General features: G+C 39.6%; 1 protein-coding gene across 2 annotated transcripts in view; it reads right to left on the bottom strand.

Moving 5' to 3' along the window:
* LOC113156045 (CDP-diacylglycerol--glycerol-3-phosphate 3-phosphatidyltransferase, mitochondrial) overlaps positions 1-20,442 on the bottom strand; it is a 24,736-nt gene extending 4,294 nt beyond the window's left edge. For both annotated transcript variants that reach the window (XM_026350861.1, XM_026350862.1), the window contains exons 1-10: positions 20,296-20,442; positions 14,324-14,534; positions 12,638-12,715; positions 9,206-9,305; positions 8,921-9,110; positions 7,012-7,190; positions 5,799-5,998; positions 4,366-4,657; positions 2,859-3,007; positions 2,641-2,764 (exon numbers count right to left, since the gene is read on the bottom strand). In XM_026350861.1, the coding sequence (XP_026206646.1) occupies positions 2,645-2,764; positions 2,859-3,007; positions 4,366-4,657; positions 5,799-5,998; positions 7,012-7,190; positions 8,921-9,110; positions 9,206-9,305; positions 12,638-12,715; positions 14,324-14,534; positions 20,296-20,411 (1,635 nt within the window). In that variant the 5' untranslated portion in view covers positions 20,412-20,442 and the 3' untranslated portion in view covers positions 2,641-2,644. The remainder of the gene's footprint in view (positions 1-2,640; positions 2,765-2,858; positions 3,008-4,365; positions 4,658-5,798; positions 5,999-7,011; positions 7,191-8,920; positions 9,111-9,205; positions 9,306-12,637; positions 12,716-14,323; positions 14,535-20,295) is intronic.

Genomic DNA, 20,442 nt, shown 5'->3' with positions numbered 1-20,442 from the left:
GATAAGACACCACCCATTTACCGTCATTATCCAGCCTGTGACACCTCCTGTTCTGAGAAATTAACAAAAACTGCTGAGTGGCTTTTCCTCAATCTTCAGCTGTGATCTTCACAGGTTTCCTGTTGGCTAGTACTTGATATTATGAAATGACTTCCTTTCCGAGTGAGTTATTATCTTTTACTGTATCCCTGCAGCAAATTCTACTTAAAATATCTTTTATTTTCACAAAACAGACACAAGAAAAAGTCATCTCTCTTCTCTGTGAAGGTTTCCAGATAGCAGAAGTAGCCTCTTGAGTCTCGAGGGTCGTTGAACCCATTTGACTTCAGCTCAACAAGTCCTGACAGGACTCAGAGTAACTCAGACCACACTGACAAATCATCACTATAATCATCACCACACTGACTCACTTCTTGATAGGAGTGAATCAGCCGACACACTGTCCCTGCTCTCGCTTTGGTGATTTAGGCTGCTGGGAAGACTACGACAGGACCTGCGATTTTGGACTCGCCACAATGACTGTAGACATTTCTAAGAAGCCACAGCCTGTTTTACTGTGTATGTGTGTTTCTGTCTAGTATGTTCAGGCCTGTATTTTGTCTACTTGGCAGAAATGCTGACAAGTTGTAGACATGTAAAACTCCCATTAACAAGAAAGTAAACTTTAAGATCCCCCTAAACATAGTCTTACTTCAATCGCCTTTAAACTACTTTCATACCAGCGGCTCTGTACTGTACACACCAAATTTAAAATGAAGCAATCAACATGTGTCTAAGGAAGAGGCTGTCAGTTTTAATTTAAGGTTTTATCAGAAATATTAAATGAACCGTGTAGGAATTAAAATCATTTCAATTCATATACTCCTGGTTTTAAAACAAATATTTGCAGCATCAGTTCAGTTCATCTGTTCGGGTGTCTACAAGTGAGGAGACAAAAGATCTGGAGCTGATTTCAGGTGTGGTATTTGCATTATTGTTAACTGTCACATCTCACTGTTTGCCAATGAGGCGAGCCATCCTCAGGCTGAAAACTCTAACCACAGTCATCAAAAAGAAATCAGAAACATCAGATGCGGTCAACTATTAGGTGTATTCTTAAACAAAGAAAATGCCTACAGTCACCTGAGGCGATTCCAGGTGAGCTGCATTTCACTTGCTGAAGGGAAAAACTGAGTAGCTGCAGTAAAGACCTGGTGGAACATCACCAGCGAAGAAACCCAGCATGTGGTGATGTCTGTGGGCTCCCACATGCATCATAAAATCTAACATAAAACAAAAGCAACTTCAGCAAACGGAAAATCATTTTAAACGATAACATGAAAAAGTATCTCACCCTGAACTTAACAGTTAGGCTCCTGACTTTGACCGGGCCACTCCACAACACACTGATGACTTGATGTTCTCCTTATTTTTGTGGAATTTGTTTGATTTACTTAAGATGTAACAGGACTCCTGTCTTCCAAACAGTTCAGCTTCTGACTCATCAGTCCATAGAACATTCTCCAAAAATGTTTGAGGATCATCTACATGTGGATTCATACATCTTAATGTTCTTCTGGGTCGGCATCAGTCTCCTTGCCACTCTTCAGTGTCAGATAGTGGAGACGTAATAAGTGACCTTTATTGAGGAGAGAGACGCCTGCAGTTCCTTGGATGTTTTCCTTGATTTTTTTGTAGCTTCTGACTGAGTCCTGTGCTCGTGGACCAATTTGGTGAATGTTAACTATTGTTGCAGAGGCATTTAGTATCTTACTGTGGATCTGTGAAGTCTTAGGGCCTTAGCAGTAGCTTTATAACATTTCTCAGACTGTTCAAAGCAGTTTGATTATTTTTTGGTGCATTACCTCCCCACAGGCCTTGTACAATTATTATGTAAAAGTTGTATTTTGGTTGATCAGGTTGCCAGTTGCCAGTAATAAAGTTAAAATTCACTGCCTGTTTGAACCTAGGCCATTGTTCAACTACACGTTACCAAAGCTTACAAAATAGATTACCATAACGGTACCATAAATAAACACCTGTTGAACATTAAAACAACTTCTGTTGCCAAAAGCACTTTGCCCCGTCAAACAAGCACAGTTAAACATTTTACATAACAGACTCGTTTAGGAGAAGCAGGAACAGGCTGCAGACAACAATGACATCACATCACAGTAGCTTATTTAGACCTCTGTCAGATTGTTTTTCTGTCCACCTGATAATTGTAAATCAATTATTGACTCTCTTTTTAACTCAGTTTTGCTCTCCACTAACTCCAGAGGGACATATTTATCTGTATAGCACCTAAAGGTTCCACCGTCTTCATCAGCTACTTGTTGTATAGGTGGGTTTTTCAAGCGCTTTGGTGAGAATTAACCATAACAGTGGCTGCAAGAAGCAAACTAAACTGTATGTTTAAATGCTTCATTGTGCTAAGATGAACTGCTGATTTGAGCTAAGGTTTTCATGGGGTTTGTCATGACTCCTTTCACATTATTACGTATCAACTGAGCAATTTGTAAGTGCAGCTTTAAAAAATAGTTTCTTGCACAATTTTCTCCTAAAACCAAAATAAGAAGCTGTAACAAATCAGTTCTGCTTTAGCAAAATAAACAGATTTCAGTTAATTTCATGTTCATGTTATTGCTCGTGTGTTTGCACCTTCTCAGAAGAAATTCTTGATGAAGGGGGTGACTAGTTTCACCCACAGCTTGACGTGGCGGTCCGGCCGCTCAAACGTGGACCTGGACACCTCAGTGGAGCGCTGGTACAACATCTCCTGCTCCTGAGGGGCAGAGTTTACACACAGGTGTGTATTCAGTAGAGAGTTACTCAGTCATTCATCATCATTTACAGGAAAAAACAAAAAAAGGGCATACCTCCTGTAGTTGGCACTGCAGCTCCTCGTTCTCCGTTACTATGGCAATTTGGGCCTCCAGGTCACGGTGAACTGAGCGGTAACCGAAATTAGGGGAGCCAATTAGAGTGAGGCAAGGCCGATCCTGCCCCTGGAGGTAATACCACAGACCTGTAGGAGAGGAAAAGTGGAGCAAGTCAGTGAGGAGGTAATGCTTCAGAGAGCTGCATCCAGCAGGGATTTCTGTCGGCCCAAACCACAACTAAAAGGAAGCACATGCAGAAATCCCCAGTGTCGATCCAAAACCCCAAAGTATGAGAGTGAGTGAGTGTACATCCTTGTCCTGAGGCTATGACAGAATGACTGTACAAGTCCTCTTCTCTCACGCTACATACCACTGCAGCCACAAGAAGAACAGCACAGCAGGGAGAAGAATAGTGAGCGTAATGAAATTTATTACTTTCACCAAGCCAAACAAAACTAGTCTGGGTGGCGAGTCTGTGCTTATATTGTATTATTTCATAAGACATGTTGATGTGGGAGTAGGTTTTGAAACAATGGGCCCTCATGCAACATTTTCCTATTCTTGTTCTGAATATCTTTTTCTTGTCCTGAGTGCTCCAAGACGTGAATTGCTCATTCCTGGCTGATGAACACCACCTGCTCGTATGTGTTCATGCGATCTGATCACAACATAATCTACACCTCTAAAATTAAAAATATAAAGTGTCATATGTTCCATTTTTTGTGGGAAAGCTTCATTCAACAACTGCCAAATGAGATTAAAGTGTTCTCAGTTTCCTGCTTCTCAAATGTAAGAATTCACCAATTTTCTGCAACTATTGTTTCTATATCCTGTTTGTGTAGCGCGTTCTGCACTTACAGTTGATGTTTTCTCACTTGATCTGTATTTAATCCTTTAATTACTGATTTATTGTCAGTCAAGAGATGCTTTAAAAGGTTATGGCATGTTTTTTATGTTTTACAGATACAGCTTATCTGGTGTTTTACGTTATAATAACTGAACATCACAGTTTAGACAAAACAAGTGATAAGAAGACATCTCACCGGGTTGCGGGAATGTGAGACAGGTGTTTTTTTTTTTACTATTTTCTGATGTAGCAGTTATTTACAAAACAATCTGAAACATTAATATAAGTGACAGGGAAGAGAATTAGCTGCAGCCTTAAAAACTCACATCTTTTGCTGATAATGAGAGAACCTGAACACAATGCACAACACACTCACTTGCAAGCTCACTTGCAGATTTATATATATGACAGAAATAATAAATCAAGTGTAACATTCCTGGTGTGTGCTGGAATTATTTTGCTTCCTCTGTTTAATATTGCTGCAAATTGCTTGGGTTTCAGACTGGTGATTAGAGGAAATAAGCACTTTGGAGACACCACCTTGGCCTCTGAGATATTGTGATTGGGCGTATTCTCTGATATTTCATACAATAAATTAATAATCATAAAAAGGTAATCAAGTAAAGAGCTCAACAGTGAGTTAGTGAGCGGCCCCACCTTTGGCGTGGAACGTCCACTGTGGTCTGTGATACTCATGCAGGTGTACTCGCTTCTGCTGGCCCAGCTGGCACACCTGGTTGTAAAACTGTCTGGCGATGTGGATGTAAGCTGCAGGGATCGCACCAGCAACGCCCTTGGCTCCAAAGAACCCATTGACCTCGGGGGAGGCTGTGAGGATGCGGTAGCTTGCTCCGGCTCCGAGCACCAGCCGCATGTACGCCCGGGTCAGATTGAAGTAACCCGATGTTAGAAATACAGTGGAGTCCGTGCCTGCGTCTGTCAGCAGGCGCTGGGTGTTTCATTGAGAAGCAGAAAGTGAAGAAAGAGGAATTACAGACATGTTTCTAATTCCTGACATTAATAAAAAAAAAAAATAGAACCAGTTGTTGCAGTGTTAACTGTAGCTAACAGATGGTTAGTGGTGTTTTATTACTTCTGTACACATAGGATTCATAATAGAGCTAATGATCTATATTAGGATCCTTAGTTACATTAATCTTAATAATAATATATAACAATATAAAATGAGTTGGTTAATACACCAGGACATTAATATCCTTCCTCATGTTTGCTTATGCCTCATTCTTTTGTATTAATTACTTTATGAGCAATGCAGGAGTTTTTCAAGGAAGTTTGGTGCAACTGAACCTCTAGTTATATGTATTATTTGTTTAATCAAATTAGATTCAGGCAATTTACTAATGCAAACTGAATAAATTTAAGTTGGTAAGAGACCTGCAACAGGAATTTGATACATCTAGTCTACTGCCAAACTCCATTCGTTGTTATGAATGTATTGGTGTTTATTTTCATTATGTTAAATTGGTCAGTCAGATATTATGTGTTACAAAAAGTGTTGATAAAAACTTTCAGTATAACCAATGTGGACTTTCTGGTGCATAATCAGCCTCTATCAGTCATTCCTTGTAAAATATTTTGTAACTAATGCAACAAAAGCTTGTTAACTCTAAAATACAGTCAGATTCTTGCAAAAGGAAATACATTTTAGTTGCTTGGGGACTTAAAAATTTGGTTGAAAACTCCTTTAACAAATTGCCTTTCTTAATTAAAATGTGCCAAAACCACAACATCATGAAAGTTATATGTCTGCTATTAATAAAATAATAATAAGAGCGTTACAGCCTCATAAGTTAGATCAATAAAAGCCCTACATCATTTTCCCAGAACATGTGACTAATAAACACTGAATAAATGTTTAAACATTTACCCATGGTTTATTAGCCACATACTGTAATTGTTTATAGTCGTAGTTTGTTTCATTAGTCACATGTTAAAAACCTACATTAAGTGATACAGTCATTATTGTTCATTAAGAAAACAAGCAAAGGTCAACTTCAGCAGTATCAGCAATATTCAGCAGAACGTTTGTTTTACGTTAATGACTCATCCAATCAGGTGTGGAGCCTCACCTGTGTGACCTGCTCGTCCACCTGGATCCCCAAAGGTTTCATCTGGACCAGAGGGAACACCCAGGTGTCCTCCTCCCCTTCACTCACTCCCTCGTCCTCCGAGTCCTCAGACTGATTCAGCAGCAGCTGCCTCATGTGGGCTGCATTCACGACCTCCATGATCCGCTCCCTCGCCACTGCCGAGAAATCTTGTCTATTGCCTGGTTGCCATGGAGACACAAACCATGAGTATACACACAGACGAAGATTAGTGCGCAGCAGTGGGACGGGGTCGAACTGATCTCTGGGTCACAGCGTGCTTGACTCTGAGCAGATGTGTCGGCTCGTACTGCTTCTTTGTGAAGAGGGTTGGCAGAAAAATGGCGACAAGCGTGTGTGCATGTGGGTGAATCTGTGGGGAAATAGCTCCTTTTTTGGCACTGCATTTATATCTCAATAACACCACTGCTGAATTTGGATGAAACAACCCTTTAAACTGCAGGTCACAGGTCACGTGTGTGGAAATGTGTCCATGTACACACACACCCACCTGTAGCATGAATAGTACTTGTGAGAGTGCATCTACTGTGCATGTAGTAATTCTTTATGGGCTTTGACCCTCAGGGTGCTGGTTATTATCAGTCTCAGTCATCCTTACAAATTAGATTTCATTAGAATTTCACCAGTGTGCTTCTAGTAACTGCGTGTGTGTTTCTGAATTAACTACGCGTGCACACGCGCGTGTGTCCGTTGCCACTGCATATCATCTTCCAGCAACACTGTGACATCACAACTCTATTCCTGGTGTTTGTTACGCTGGTGGTCCAATCCTGCAGACATGATGTCATTCATGCCTCAAAGTAACATCCTGCCAGTCTGTGCTCCTGTTACAGACACACTGTACGAGTGTATGTGTGTGTGCGGAGAAAATCCTGACAATTTCACATCCGGCTGCATGGGCAACCGCAAGGGCGCTCTCCATCTTTCTCACTGTACTCACACACACACACAGTCGGTCCCTCTGACCATCATCTATCTGCCTGTCTAAGCTTTCAAGCTCCATTAGCGAAATCCATCGGCTCCTCTTGCTGAAAACCAGGACAACACCACCGAAACTGAGCACGAAGTGTCAAATAGTGTCAAAACATGTTGGAGGGTAAACACGTGTCTGTGTACACACACACACACACACACACACACACACACACACACTCACTCATGTTTGGTTGCTTACCTTTGTAGGGGTGCACCATGCCTTCCAGCATGGTGACTGAGTCGTCGGGCTGAAGCTGCAGGGAAACATCTCCCACAGCCTCCACCAAGTCGGAGAAGAAGTTGGCAACTTCCTGACAATTCTCCAGCAACACGTAGCGGTCCTGTCTGTTGGTGAAGTACGAGTCACTGAGGTTGGCCCTGGAAAAACAGAACGATTAAGAGGAAAAGAAACAGAAAAGAGCGAACCATATCCTGATCGTTCCACCTTTTGAGTGAAAGTTAGAAAAAAAAACAGTGACGACACAAACTGAACTCTAGTTGGGGGAAAAAAGGCACGAGCCAGCAAGAAACAAGAATAAGACATAAAACCAAGATAAACATATCATACCAGCACATTCAGCTCTTATTATTCAGATTAACAATCAAGGTCAGACTGTTTTTCTTGCACTTGTTTTTTTTTTTTTTTTTGCTGTGTTTACAGGTAATCACACTTCCTTCAGTCTTGCAAATTTATCTGATCCTAGATAACCTGAAAACACACAATGGGGCATAAGTAGTGTAACATGCTAGCTGTGACCCTGTGGCCATTTAGCTCATAGCCAAAAGGCTAAGGACACAATTATTCATGTTAAACCATCGTCTGTTGGGTTGTAGCCGACTCCTCCTTTTGAATTTTGCTGTCAAGTGTTTTTCCATTTAAATTCAGTCATAAAACGCCACATAAATACAATCAATATAGTCTAATATTGTTTTTCTTTTTTCATATTTGTTTTGATTAGAAAAAGTGAAAAAAGCCAGTATCCTGCGTTTGTAGGATGATTGAACAGCCTTTAGAAACTTCCTTCCTCCACAACTTTCCTGCGTTGGATTAGCGTGGGCTGGGTCCAGTCATTTCTGGAACTTAACGAAATCAACAATACACGCAACACTATAAATGTCTTCCTGGAGGCAGTCTGTAAACGTACAGCAATCTCCCTGTTTAAAACACTACTGAGTCTCCTGCTCTCTGTTGAATGTGGCCATTCAACACACTATTGACGAGTCTGTTTTCTGATGTATAAACTGCTTTCTTTCAAGTATCACTGGACCCTAATGTTACCCAAGTAACATGAGCTCCTAGACTGGGAGCTGTATTTGTATGATTTGTAGCCTTACTGTTGATGGACTAGTGTAGTCTGTTTTTAGTGTGTTTTATACAGTGGCAAAAAAAAAGTTAACTAAGTGAGCTATTTGTTATTTCCTGGTTTTTTGCATAAACAGGTCATGAAATGTGATCCATCTACTGAAAATATTACTGGTGGAAAAGAGTGGAAAGTGTCTCCTAAAGTGTTTAGTATGGAAACAAACAATGGGCTGAATCATCTGTCAGGCAGCCGAGAATTAAGGAACTCCAAATAACAGCAAACTGAGGGAGAGAATCATTTTTACCACTTCTAAGAGACTCACGGGCTATTGTGTAGAATTTATAATATGTTTTAATTATTTTATTTCATAACTAAGTAAAAAAAAAAGCTTGAAATATGAGGACTATTTTTTCCCTCCATATGTCAGACACTCAAAACACACAAAAAATGTGTTGCATCTTAATAATCAGCCAGAAAAGCTACTGGAAAAGTTTAGGCCAGTATGTAATGTAAGTACATATTGTTTGGTACACATGACATTTTGTTTACTTTTGCTACAAGTCGTCGCTTCAGGTCAGTGTGACCATCATGTGCTATTTTGTGGGTTGAACTGCAGTGGAGTGGAAACCACACTCGGCTGACACAAACCGGCCCGTTGCCCGTTGGGTTTGAAGCACGCTGTTCTCCATTTTCTCTGCAACATGTCCCAGTGACTTTTCAGCACTTTTACAAAGAAAACATTTTGTGAACAAATCGTGGACCAAACAGACAGAGGTGAGGACTTGTACTGAGGCATCAACATACCCACTGATAATAATGCTGTCGTCAAACAGATAGACTTTGATGTGTTGGACTCCGATGGTCTCGTTGAAGCGTTGAGGGACCAGCAGCCGCAGAAGCCCCCTCAAGTCTGGAGTGTGGTACAAAGAAACTCGCATCTGAGAGGAGAAGTGCTGCAACAACGGCAGAAGCATGGTCCTTGAGTTAATCTGTCCTGCATGTAAAAGCACAGAAACAACATTCAGGGCGTTGAACACCGTGCTCCGAGCAAATCAGCAACAAAGGGATGTCTTGGAAAATGTTGGCAACCTCGTGATCCTCGTGTGTAGTCCAGTAATACGGAGACTTTAAGATCAGGTGCATTACTGGAGTCCTGGGAGCGTTGAAGAGCTTCCTTCATACAGTCCACCTGAACAAAAAGAAAGGCAGTGGATGAATTAACTCCACTAATTTAGCACATTTAGAACATAGTCAGACTTATTCCTTTTATTCTTCTTGTCAAAACCTGGTGCGTGCAATACCCACAATGCAACTTGAGTTTCAGATATGCTATGTTTTATGGCAGAAGTGGCTCAGTTCCATTTTTTTGCCTCCAGGTGCCTCAGATCAGACTTTTTCCACTGAAGGCTGGGCAGATTTTTCATATCAGATCTGGGCCACTTTCCTATGTGGTCCTAGATCTGATTCATATCCAGTGTCTGGCTCTGCCACCGCTGTCAGAATGGTCGGATCAGAATTCATGTGGTTTTATTAACATCTCAGTTCTGTGTACATTTTGTCTGTCATCACCAGTCAGTGCAGGCACCTCGCAGTCCCGAAAAAATAAACATGGACGAGAACAATCGGCAGACGGGGGCCAATAAAGAGGCGAGGACATTTCACATTTGTTGAATATTTATGGAGAAACAGACATGAGGAGCACGTTATAATACTCTGGTAAACACGGCTCCTTTTAACTCCACACCCCCAAAGGCTTGGTACATCTTACATCTGCAGTAGTGTTGCTGAAGACCTACAAACAAACTTTGATGTGTGATCACTGGAGTTCCCCTGTAACACAGAACCGACTGCTGCATTGTGGAAAATTCTCTCAAACATCCATTTCACAAAGTGGTCTTAAGTAGAACTAATTTGTTAGAGCAACTACTGTAGTCCTTTACTCAACCGGTGAAAGATTTATCTCGATCTACTTCAATCACCAATTCATCTTCACCTTAAAGATCTTGAGGTTTTATTGTCACCATTTTAATAATTGATTAATCATTCATCAGTCATTAAACTCACAAACACTGTAACACTAAATTGTCTTCAACCTCTCAAATGAAGGAATCTACATTCTTGGTATTGAATATCTTTATGTTCTGGACCAAAAACCTCATGTGAAAACATTTCATTGTCCTCTGGGAACATGTGATGTGCCTGTTAAACCACCTAGAAAATAATTAATACGTACAGTCCCCAGTTGCAGATCTGCTAATTTCCTCTAAATCTGCAGTTAATTGAGACAATACACAAACTAAAGCACTTCAAGCGGAAACCTGTCAAGAACATTTTACTTGGAACATCCAGTGACAAAAAGTTTCCTATGGTCTGTAATCACGATTTCACATCCCACTCTGTGACACTGTTCAACAACCCACAAACTCATTTTTGTATATTTTATCCACTAAATTGTCAGATTTTAGCAGCTGTTGCTGTTTAGTTTACTATGAAAAAGAAACTATTTTTATATGTATTTTGTATAAAAGCTATGGTGCAGTTCTGCTATTAGGTAAAGCAGCAGCACAACACAGATTTGCATTTGTGCTTTCTATGTCTACCTTTCCGTGTCTTTGCGAATGGTCCAATGACTAAATTAATGATTATTCATTAACTGATAGCAGATATTTTATCAAACATTGACAGCCTTTTATTGGCTGTTTACAGAGCGTGGGAAAAGCCTGAATAACTACTGTCCACAAAGAGGAAATAGCTTCTCTTCAGAGGACACCACTGGTAGCAAGTGTAAAGTCTTTATTTGTGGCGAGCTTGGCATGTGTTCTCCTCCTGATATCAAACCAATGCTTTTCTACTTCAGCTAAAATGTGCATCTGGCGCCCAAATGCATTCATTACACGTCACCCCAGAGTGCCCGTTTACATGCCAGTAAAACATTTATTCTTTCCAGTAGAGAACTCTGTGGGGATTATGTGCACCACCGACACTTCCAGCTCTGGATGTTTCCTCTGGAGTAAATCTGACAATAAGTGGAAGTTCTGTGGAAAAACTGTTTATCTCTTAAAGCGGAGACGCAGCATTTAGTTATTACACAGTGTAATATTTGACTAAACTGTTACCAGCAAAATCCAGATAAAAATGTTTGTGTTAGCTGCTGATTCAAACTGGATCCTAAATGTTTGGACCATGAGTCTCTGGAACTGCATGACATGGGGCCAGATCCAGTCTGTGAGGTAATTTGATTTTAATTGTCATTTCCCACACATACATTTCCAAAAAAGCTGCAAAAACATTTTAACTAAGACTACGCACGACAAACTGACAAAACTGATAAAGTGCTGACATTTTTATGAAATCCTTTGATGTTACTAATTCTTTAACTTTCTCGTTAAGTCATCAAATGTTCTTGTTATTTCACAAAACCAACATATGTCATTAAAAACAATACTTACAGTATCTTTAATTTAAATAGGTCGTTTGGAATCATGTATTAAAACATGAAAGGTCATTTATTGCCGACTGTAGCTTTGAGCGGTTATATAAAATGACATAAACATATGACACGATTTTCTATGTGATGTATTAAGGTTATGGCCTGTGTTCTGCCTTTGTGTATTTACTGTGTGAGAATTTGGCATCAGTAATTTTTAATGACTGGGTTGAATATAAACATTAACATGAACTTTTCATTCCCAGCACCTGCACCTGCACTTGAGTAAATACACCCCACAGGTGAGACTGTCAGTATTAGCCCAGTCTCTTTTGTGTTGAGCCTGAGATCAAGATTGTGCTAGTGGATCCAGGCTTTAGGGTGAAAGCACACCTGTGGTTTCCATTCGTTGGTCTAAGCCACACACCGTGCTCATATCTTTGCTCTGAGTTCTGTTCATTGTGTCCAAATATAAGCAAACCTGGTCTTAAAAATAAAAGTCACGAACTCACTGTCCTCATTGACTCACACTTCTAGTAATCCATCATCCTGTGAGGTTACAGCGTTTGGCAGAAATTACAGCTGATTCAAAAGCTTTTAACTGCAATTCAGCGTGTTTGATTTGTCTCTGCCTTTTTCTGTAATTTACCCTCTCTGCTGCTGCTCGAACCATTTAGAGGAAAACATGAAAAACAGCTGAATACAAGCGTCAGTCCAGACTGTGGTTTACTCTGGGTTAATGTTGTTATGCTAGGCTTTCCATGCATGAAGAACGGCAGACTATCGCACGCCAGCACTGGTCTACTTCTACCCATAAACCCTTGTATTTTGAGGTCATTCCTTGTAGTTGGCGTGGAGTGTACTTCATTCCGAACAAACCCTATCGTGGTTCTCTTGGAAGAGGAATGACTCACATTTTCTGGCATCTGTGACCAGTTGTTTGGTATGTGCTTGTGTTTGAATGGCATTGTTCTCACCTGCCCGAAATTACAGAAGTCATATCTCCAGAGTTTAAAAAAACAAAACAAAACAAACAAACAAAAAAAAACAAGGATCCTTTTCTCACATATGCATTCAAACACAACTTTTCTCACCAGCTCTTGCTCCAGCTGACCCGTTCCCAGATACAATGAGGCCATCACAATTCGCCTCTTTGCAGTCTTGATACGTGCCTGAAGGGAAAACAAAAAACAGAAGCAGAACAAAGGATGATGTGCGTGTACGTGTGCGGGTGAATGTGGTCACAAATATCTAATACCAAGAAATGTTAAACAACACCATATAAAGACGACACATTTCCTGGCAGGTACAAAAAGACAGCTGGCACAAGACCCAAAACACCATTTAGTAGTTGTTCAGATTTAGTGACATCTGCTGAACCACAGGGAATTCCATCTCCTCCCGAGTCGAACAAAGGGGGGAATAAAGATTTGTAGAAATAAAAAACTATACAATAATTATTAATCTGTTATTTTCACACATTTTCCTACAAAGTTAACTGATATATGCCCATATTATTAAAATAAATTCTGCGTTGATCTGCTGAAAGATTAAACATCTAATAGTTGCAGCAAAACAATCTGTGTATCATTTGTCCATTAGTTTTTTTTTTACATTTTTGGCACAACGTCACTAATTTCCAATGAAAAAGCGAAAATGGAATATGAGTGCTTGTTATTCGTTTTTTCCTTTTTGGTTTTGAAAACTAAAATTTAAAAAAGCATTTTTTTTTGTTTTTTTGATTTTTCATTTTAAATAGAAAAACAAATGAGCGAATGATACACCTCACCCATTCACCTCACATAGAGGCAGAAAGTTTGGCCCAGCTATGCGTTTAGATTCATACATGACAAATTGAGCCTTTACGAAATGAGCTCTGGAAATCTAGTTTTTCTTTTGGAAGCAATAAAATGTGAATTCATGTTACATTTTTAAAATCAGTTTCATCCTGTTTTTTTGTGTGGTTTTAATAAGTGTCATAACAAGTCAACAACATTCCTTTTCATTCTTCTTAAGGTGGTTCAAATGTTACATTGGCCCATTGTCATCCACTTGCATGAGCCAGCGGTCTGGTGATTATAATTAGCACTAACGAGAAGGAAAGACTGTGTAAAATTGATCAGTAGATACAACAATAGAATGGCATTCATACCAAACCAGCCCAGCATTCTTAGTTATGGGGAAGTGTCCTAAAAACAGAAACTAAATGTTTTACTGAAACACTCCCACTGAACTACAACATGTAACATTTTAATAAGATAAACTGTCTTTAAAAAATGTTGTTACTTTCTTCACTTTGTTCCAAATTAGATAAAACTATTCCAACGAGCAGGCGTGAGTAGATATAGACAGATAAAAAGTACAATGAGACAATAATTACATTTTAAAGTACTTGACTTCATAAAGTCAAATGATTTCCTTTGCAAATAGTTTTAACTCTAAAAAATAATTCCTGGATGTTATTCTGCTCAGGTAGATGAAACAGAAGCTGGAAACTAGACATCTAAAGGAGATAAAGTCACTTCAGATCTGAGCAGAGTTCCTGTAAGTGTGCTTCTCTTTCACATGTTTCAGAGTAAACAATGAAAGTCTGCTGGGAAAGTAATACTTCCTCAACAACCTCAAGCACTTTCTCAGACTTGCTTGCTGTGTATGTGCAGTGGTGCATGACAACATGGAAGTGTGAAAAATCAACACTGCAGATGCATTTTTATTTTAGATTAGGTTGTTTTGTGAGTGCGCTTCATTGTAGAACAGGTAATTGTGATTGTGACACTTACCTTCATGGCCTGGTAGAACTGGTCAGGTGAGGTCAGAATGTGAATGTGGCTGCCTGGCACCCGGAATGCGGGTACGTGCTCTGCGATCCATCTGAAGTGAGTGTAGAAGCTGCCTGTGCGCTGAGCTCCGGCTGAACCTGTGGGCTTGGACACAGGTCGGGGGGCTGGGTCCGCTTCAGCCAGCAGGGGAGCCAGCAGCAACACGGAGGAGCTGGAGGAAACATGGAAACAGCAGCACAAGATTTTAGATTAATTAACAAGTACTAGTGGTGGTGTAACTGGGTATAATCATGCTCCAAGTTAAAATGAAATCAAACAATCATCTTCTTAGACTGTCATATTTAATTTATAGACACATTACAACAGGGGTGATGGTCTGCCAGAGCTTTACTGCAGCTGTCTTCACTTCCTGCTTGTTTTGCCTTCAAGAAGTCAAATACATGCTCATTTTGTCTTTAGGTCCGGTCAGTGACTCGGCCATTACAGTAAATATTCTGTTTTGCCTTAGTAAAAAACTTGGGTTGCTTCCACAGTTTTCTGCCCATCTGCACTGCAAAGCACTTATAAATGGGTTTTGAAGTACGTGGCTGGATCTGAGCGGATAAAATTGTAAACTGTAAAGTTTACCTTCATCAGAGAACAAATTCTTTTGTCATAAATCATGAATTGTTTTCCAGGGTCTGTTGTTCCTACCTCACCAGTGCATGCCTTATTTTTACCAAACAGTTGACTTGCCAACATCTAATGTTTTTACAAAATCTCTGAGGGATTTGTTTTCTTTTTGTTTCTGCCTAATGACGACTCAACAGTTATTAATGGATTCCAAATGCAAACACCACACTTAAAATAAACGTTAACATTTTATTCAGCTTACTTGTAAATTAACTAATCAGGAAATAGTACACACCCAGTCATGAGACAGCGCAGCAGCTACTTGTCCAATAACCTCTGAGCCTGAAATTGAGGCTCCATAGTTTGCATTAAAATGGCCACACGACTTTAATTAATGCTGACAGCCCACATTTAGGCAGATCACAAAATGATAATCAGTCAACAAAATCAGCTAATCAACACCAAATCTACTATATTGCAATCAATATATTGTACTTTCCTACCTTTAACATTTAATACACATCTTCTTCACCTTATATAAAATCTACTAGATCAAATAGATGTGTTGCCTCTCAAAGAGGTGAGATGTGCTGATCACCTTATTTGGTTCCTTGGTTGAAATCCAAAGTGTGGATATATCTGCAAGTCAGCTGGAATAATCAGTTACAGTGGAAAACTAGACACATCCACAGTGATGTGTCTAGTTTCTAATTCGCCTGGGGAGACTGTGTCAGACTCAAAGGGTCAGTTGTGCTGTGTATCACTGGGAAACAAAAGTTTGATAGATATCTTACAGCCGGCAGCAGACTCTCAAGTGTCACACGTCAGAAGTTCCCACCAGCACATGAAGTCACCATTGTACTGAGGTTACAACTGTCAAACTGTGGGAAACACCGGAGCAACACACCTAGCTAGAACCCAAAGTGGCCTAAATCCAATTGTTTTTCTTCCAAGTGGCTCGCATATCATTTGTTACGGAAGCGTGAACAAATAAAATCAGATTCTTTAATATTATATCTGGGCCACTTGCATAAGTGACAGAAAACACAAACAAGTGGCAGAACAACGTAATTTCAGATTGGCTGAATATTTATCGAGACACTTCTTTCTGAGCCAAACTGGAAGAAACGTTTCAAAACGATGCAGTTTTTAAGGAAGTTGTACAATTTTCTTGTTGTATAAACTCCATTGTTGTTCTTCATGTGCAAATTCAGTTTAGAACGTCAATAACACTCACAAAAGATCCATGCATGGATGTGTTAATGTAGTTAGATACTGGGCTGTCACTAAAATAAATGAATAAAAAACCACTGCAGCCCCATAGACCACAGTAAAAACATGTTGAGAGGACTCACTTAGAGACTGGGATCCAGATAGCTTTAGTACACCCAGTTTTACATGGAACTGTGATGAAATGATGTAAATTAACTGATAAGCTCACCAACAGAATTAATTATGCAACTATTCTGAAAACTAAACCCTTGTTTTAGTAATTTCGCAATGCAAAAAAATAAAATGTAGCTTCCTATGAAGGATTTCCTGTATCTATTTAACAAATGTCCATAGTCAAATCTGCAACATGACTGGGAACTGCTTTCTCTTTGTCAGTGTCCTAAATTTTACCCACACACCACAGCCCTCTTTCTTTTTGTCTGTGCCTCACAGTCAAAGTCTGGCCTGATGATGCAGCCACATTAAATAAAGACAGGGTGGAGCGTTAACCTCACACATGACTGTGACCTTCAGGCTGATTGTCAGAAATCATTCTACTGCAGTCTTTTATTGACTTAAAATCATCCAGAACACACACAAACACATTCAATGGCCTCTCCAATTGTGACAACTTCTTCTGCAGAAAACACAGAGAAGGGATTTCCCTCTTATTTGTGATTTGATACCTATCACAATAACACCTTCCACACAGATGTAAAACGCACGAAAGAACTTCCTTCTGTCCATCTTTGTGTTTTATAGCGGAGCGAATTACAAATCTTATCTCACTGTGGGTTGGTGATAAGGTTATGTAATGTGATGGTCATCAGCTGACCCAAAGATTTTGCAATTTTCTGTAAGTGGTAAAAGATAATAGAGTGTGACAGGTCGTAAAGAGCTTTGAAATGATGCGACAACTGTTTTTACTTTTCATCTGAGAACTGAGGCAAGCTTTATAATATGAACTATTACCCCAGCCTACAGTTAAATACAGTAAAAGCCTCCATAAAGCAAATTAAGTAGTAACATACTGGAATATTGTCTCTGGACTTTCAAGTCAGTCTTACATTGCAAAGAACACTGCAATTTGATGAGTGTAACCGGTATGAAGTTAACTTCCTTATATCTAATGAGGTTAGAGGATAAGTTCATTATGCAAGGCTTTAGTTGGTAACTGCAATGAATAGAAATGCTGTTTACTCTGGTATGTGACTGTACCACATCCCTGCTGATGTGAAGCATGTGATAGGACAAAAAAGCTCAGTCTTCCTCATAATTCAAAATTCCCCTGCTGGGAACCTGCACAATCACTTTGGATCCTTAAAGGATTTACTTCCTAATTCTTTTCAACTGATCTATATTCATTCGGCAAACTGGCAAAGCTGGTTTTTAATGTTCCTCTATATACGCACACAATAACCTGGTGATAGTATACCTAAAAACAGACTGGGTGAGGTCCACATCAGAAATCTGTCAGGTTGAAATGGTCAGGCGCTTTCAGGATCTAGAGACACAAACATATATAAAACTATATACTACTATAATATAAATATTTAGGATTCCTGTTCATATCTATTTTTAGGCCTAAATATAAATGAACATTTTATCTGCTATGTACCAAAAAAAAACACTTTCACGTCCAAAAGCTCTGAGACAACTACTAGACAGACTATTTTGATAAAAAGAGACTTGTGTTCTTTATTTAGCAAATTCTGTATCTGTGTTGTGGTTTTTCCATCTCTCTGTGAACAGATCTAAATAGATTGATGTTTTGATGTTTTGGTGCATGATTCTGTTTCCAAGTGTTTAAGAGTGCCATGACCTGAACCCTTAGAAACCAGCCGACATGGGATGCTGAAAAATGCTTCCTACCATCACAGTGCAACTTTAAATTTGAGGCACAGTCAAATTTATAACAAATGAAAAGGGGTTGCAAGCTGATTTAACTGGACAAATCTTAATGAGTATCGACTCCAGAGTGTCATCAGAATGTATTATTCAACCATAAAAGTCTGAAAAGAGTTCTGACCATCTATACTAAGGAATTAATATTTGGTAAAATTTGATCAAATACAATATTTTAAATTATAAATATTTCTTCTTCAATTTTTATAATAAATTCACAAAAATATCACAGATTAGCTTTGGTCACTTGTGCTTAAGGGCGTCAATTATTTTAATTTAATTTGCATTAATTTAGGCATTTCTGTCTTTGCACAGGATTGCAGGGATTGACTCATAGTCGATGTTCTAGTTCTGGATGTGCTGAGATTACGGTTATGATTTTACACACCAAAAGAGCAAATACATATTTATTGATCCGATGAACATAGCTGCACTGACTTGTTAAAACATGCATAAAAGGTCCCCACCCAAACTGTTGCCAAAATAGGAAACAATTATCCAAAATATCAGTGTATGTTGCAGTATTCCTGATTTTCCTTTGAAACAAGCTGAAACTTTTCCTTGTACCGTTCATGACTCATACAAAAAACTGTTTAAATTCCAGAGGAAATTATGCAAGACTGTTACAGCACAAGAAAGATAACAAAAATATGTGGATAACAAGTTATCATTTCCATCTCCAAACAGTCACTTTGCCTCAAATTTGTTTCCTTTTCAGAAAAAGGGACATGACTCAGGAACTGAACTTCACACTAATTTGACATGGTGTCTAGATGTCAGCGGGATCCAAAATTAACAACAAGCTTAAGATAACAAGTGTCTTTTGTTTAAAGAAGCCTGTGTCCTACAAACATTATTTTGACCCATCACAGCAGGACAAGCACAGGTGTAAACGGTAAAAAGAATAACGCATGCTTCAGTTTCCGGAGTCCTAGGCCTGCGCCACAAAACAAGTTCTACTTAATCTGGCTTCACAGAGCCTTTAGCTGTCCTGGATATCTGATCTCACAATGCTGGTTTACATCTGACTGATGTGCTATCAGGCTAAGAGAATGTTTATATGAGAGAGGTGGATAAAATTAGCAGCAACATGGTCAGGACGCAGTTATTTTGTGTTATAAATTATCTGTTTGCTGATTAGATTTATTTGTTCTTTAAAGCAAGGGCCAAATTGTGATGGATAGACAAATGGGTCAGAGCATCTCCAAAATGGTAGTTCTGGTGGGTCACCGGTGCCCAAGGCTGACTGATGCACAGTGGGAGGAAAGGACAAATTGTAGAAAAGCTGCAGCTGTGCATCGTAATTTGCTGCATGTGGGGCTGTGTAGCTACAGACTAATCTGAATGCCCTTGCTGACCCCTGCCAACTACTGAAAGCACCTACAATGGGCATGTAACCATCAGAACTGCACCACTGAGCAATGAAAGAAGGTGGCCTTGTCATTTATCTGGTGAAAATGGATGCCACCAGGATTCACTATTAGAGCCCAATCCATGGAGGCCTCACCATGCAATTTAGAGGTTTCAAAGAATATTCTGCTGACACTTTGGTGCCAAATTAAAGACGACATCTTCAAGAGTTTTGGCACAACAGATCAGAGCTGTTTTGGTGACAGAGGGGCTAACTGCACAACACTAGGCACATGGTTTGAATGTTGTTAGGGTGTATTCTTCTTTTCTGTCACACTAAAGCACTTGCAAGCTTTAGGGGATGGGTTTTATTCTTTCCTGTCAGCATATGTAAATGTGTGTGTTAGCTATCAAAAATCATGAAAGAAATCAAGAAAGAAAAAAACAAGAGAAGAAATATTTAAAAAGTCGCCATTAATGTCATTAGTTCCATTCTTGCCTGCTGTGGTAAAATAAGAGCTAATGTTACATAACAACAACATCATGTCCACTCCTCCAGCTATGAAAACCTCTGCTGTCCCTGAAAGTTAGCTACTGTTTACTACACTGCTGCTAAACGTCACGCTAGCTAACAGTAAACGCGTTCGTTTGGCCTCAAATAAGCTACATTGTTGAGAGAAAGACAAATGTAAAAATGTCAAATACTGGCATTTTGTGTGATTGGAGTCACACAGGAGCTTAAAAACACAAGTGTCGGAGCAGCAACAACGTTAGCATCTTTAACTCTTGACACGACAGAATGATGCAGACTGAGGAAAAGTGACATTGAAGCGACACATAAAGACAGTTTTATAAGTCTGTCTACGTCTTTATAGATGAACCGTACATCTTACCCTCGTCTTCTGTCCCGTGCACGGAATAGTCGATCTGATATTCGGGTGAAAACCCCGGCAATGGCCGGCGAGTACACAGAGTACACCAGCCTCCTCCAGGACATGGGAGCCGCCATTGCTGGAACAGGGAGACTTTGAATAAACTTT

The sequence above is a fragment of the Anabas testudineus genome, chromosome 19 (assembly GCF_900324465.2).
Source record: "Anabas testudineus chromosome 19, fAnaTes1.2, whole genome shotgun sequence".
Lineage (NCBI taxonomy): Eukaryota > Metazoa > Chordata > Actinopteri > Anabantiformes > Anabantidae > Anabas > Anabas testudineus.
The sequence above is the reverse complement of the archived record's forward strand: the minus strand, read 5'-3'. Positions and strand labels throughout refer to the sequence as shown.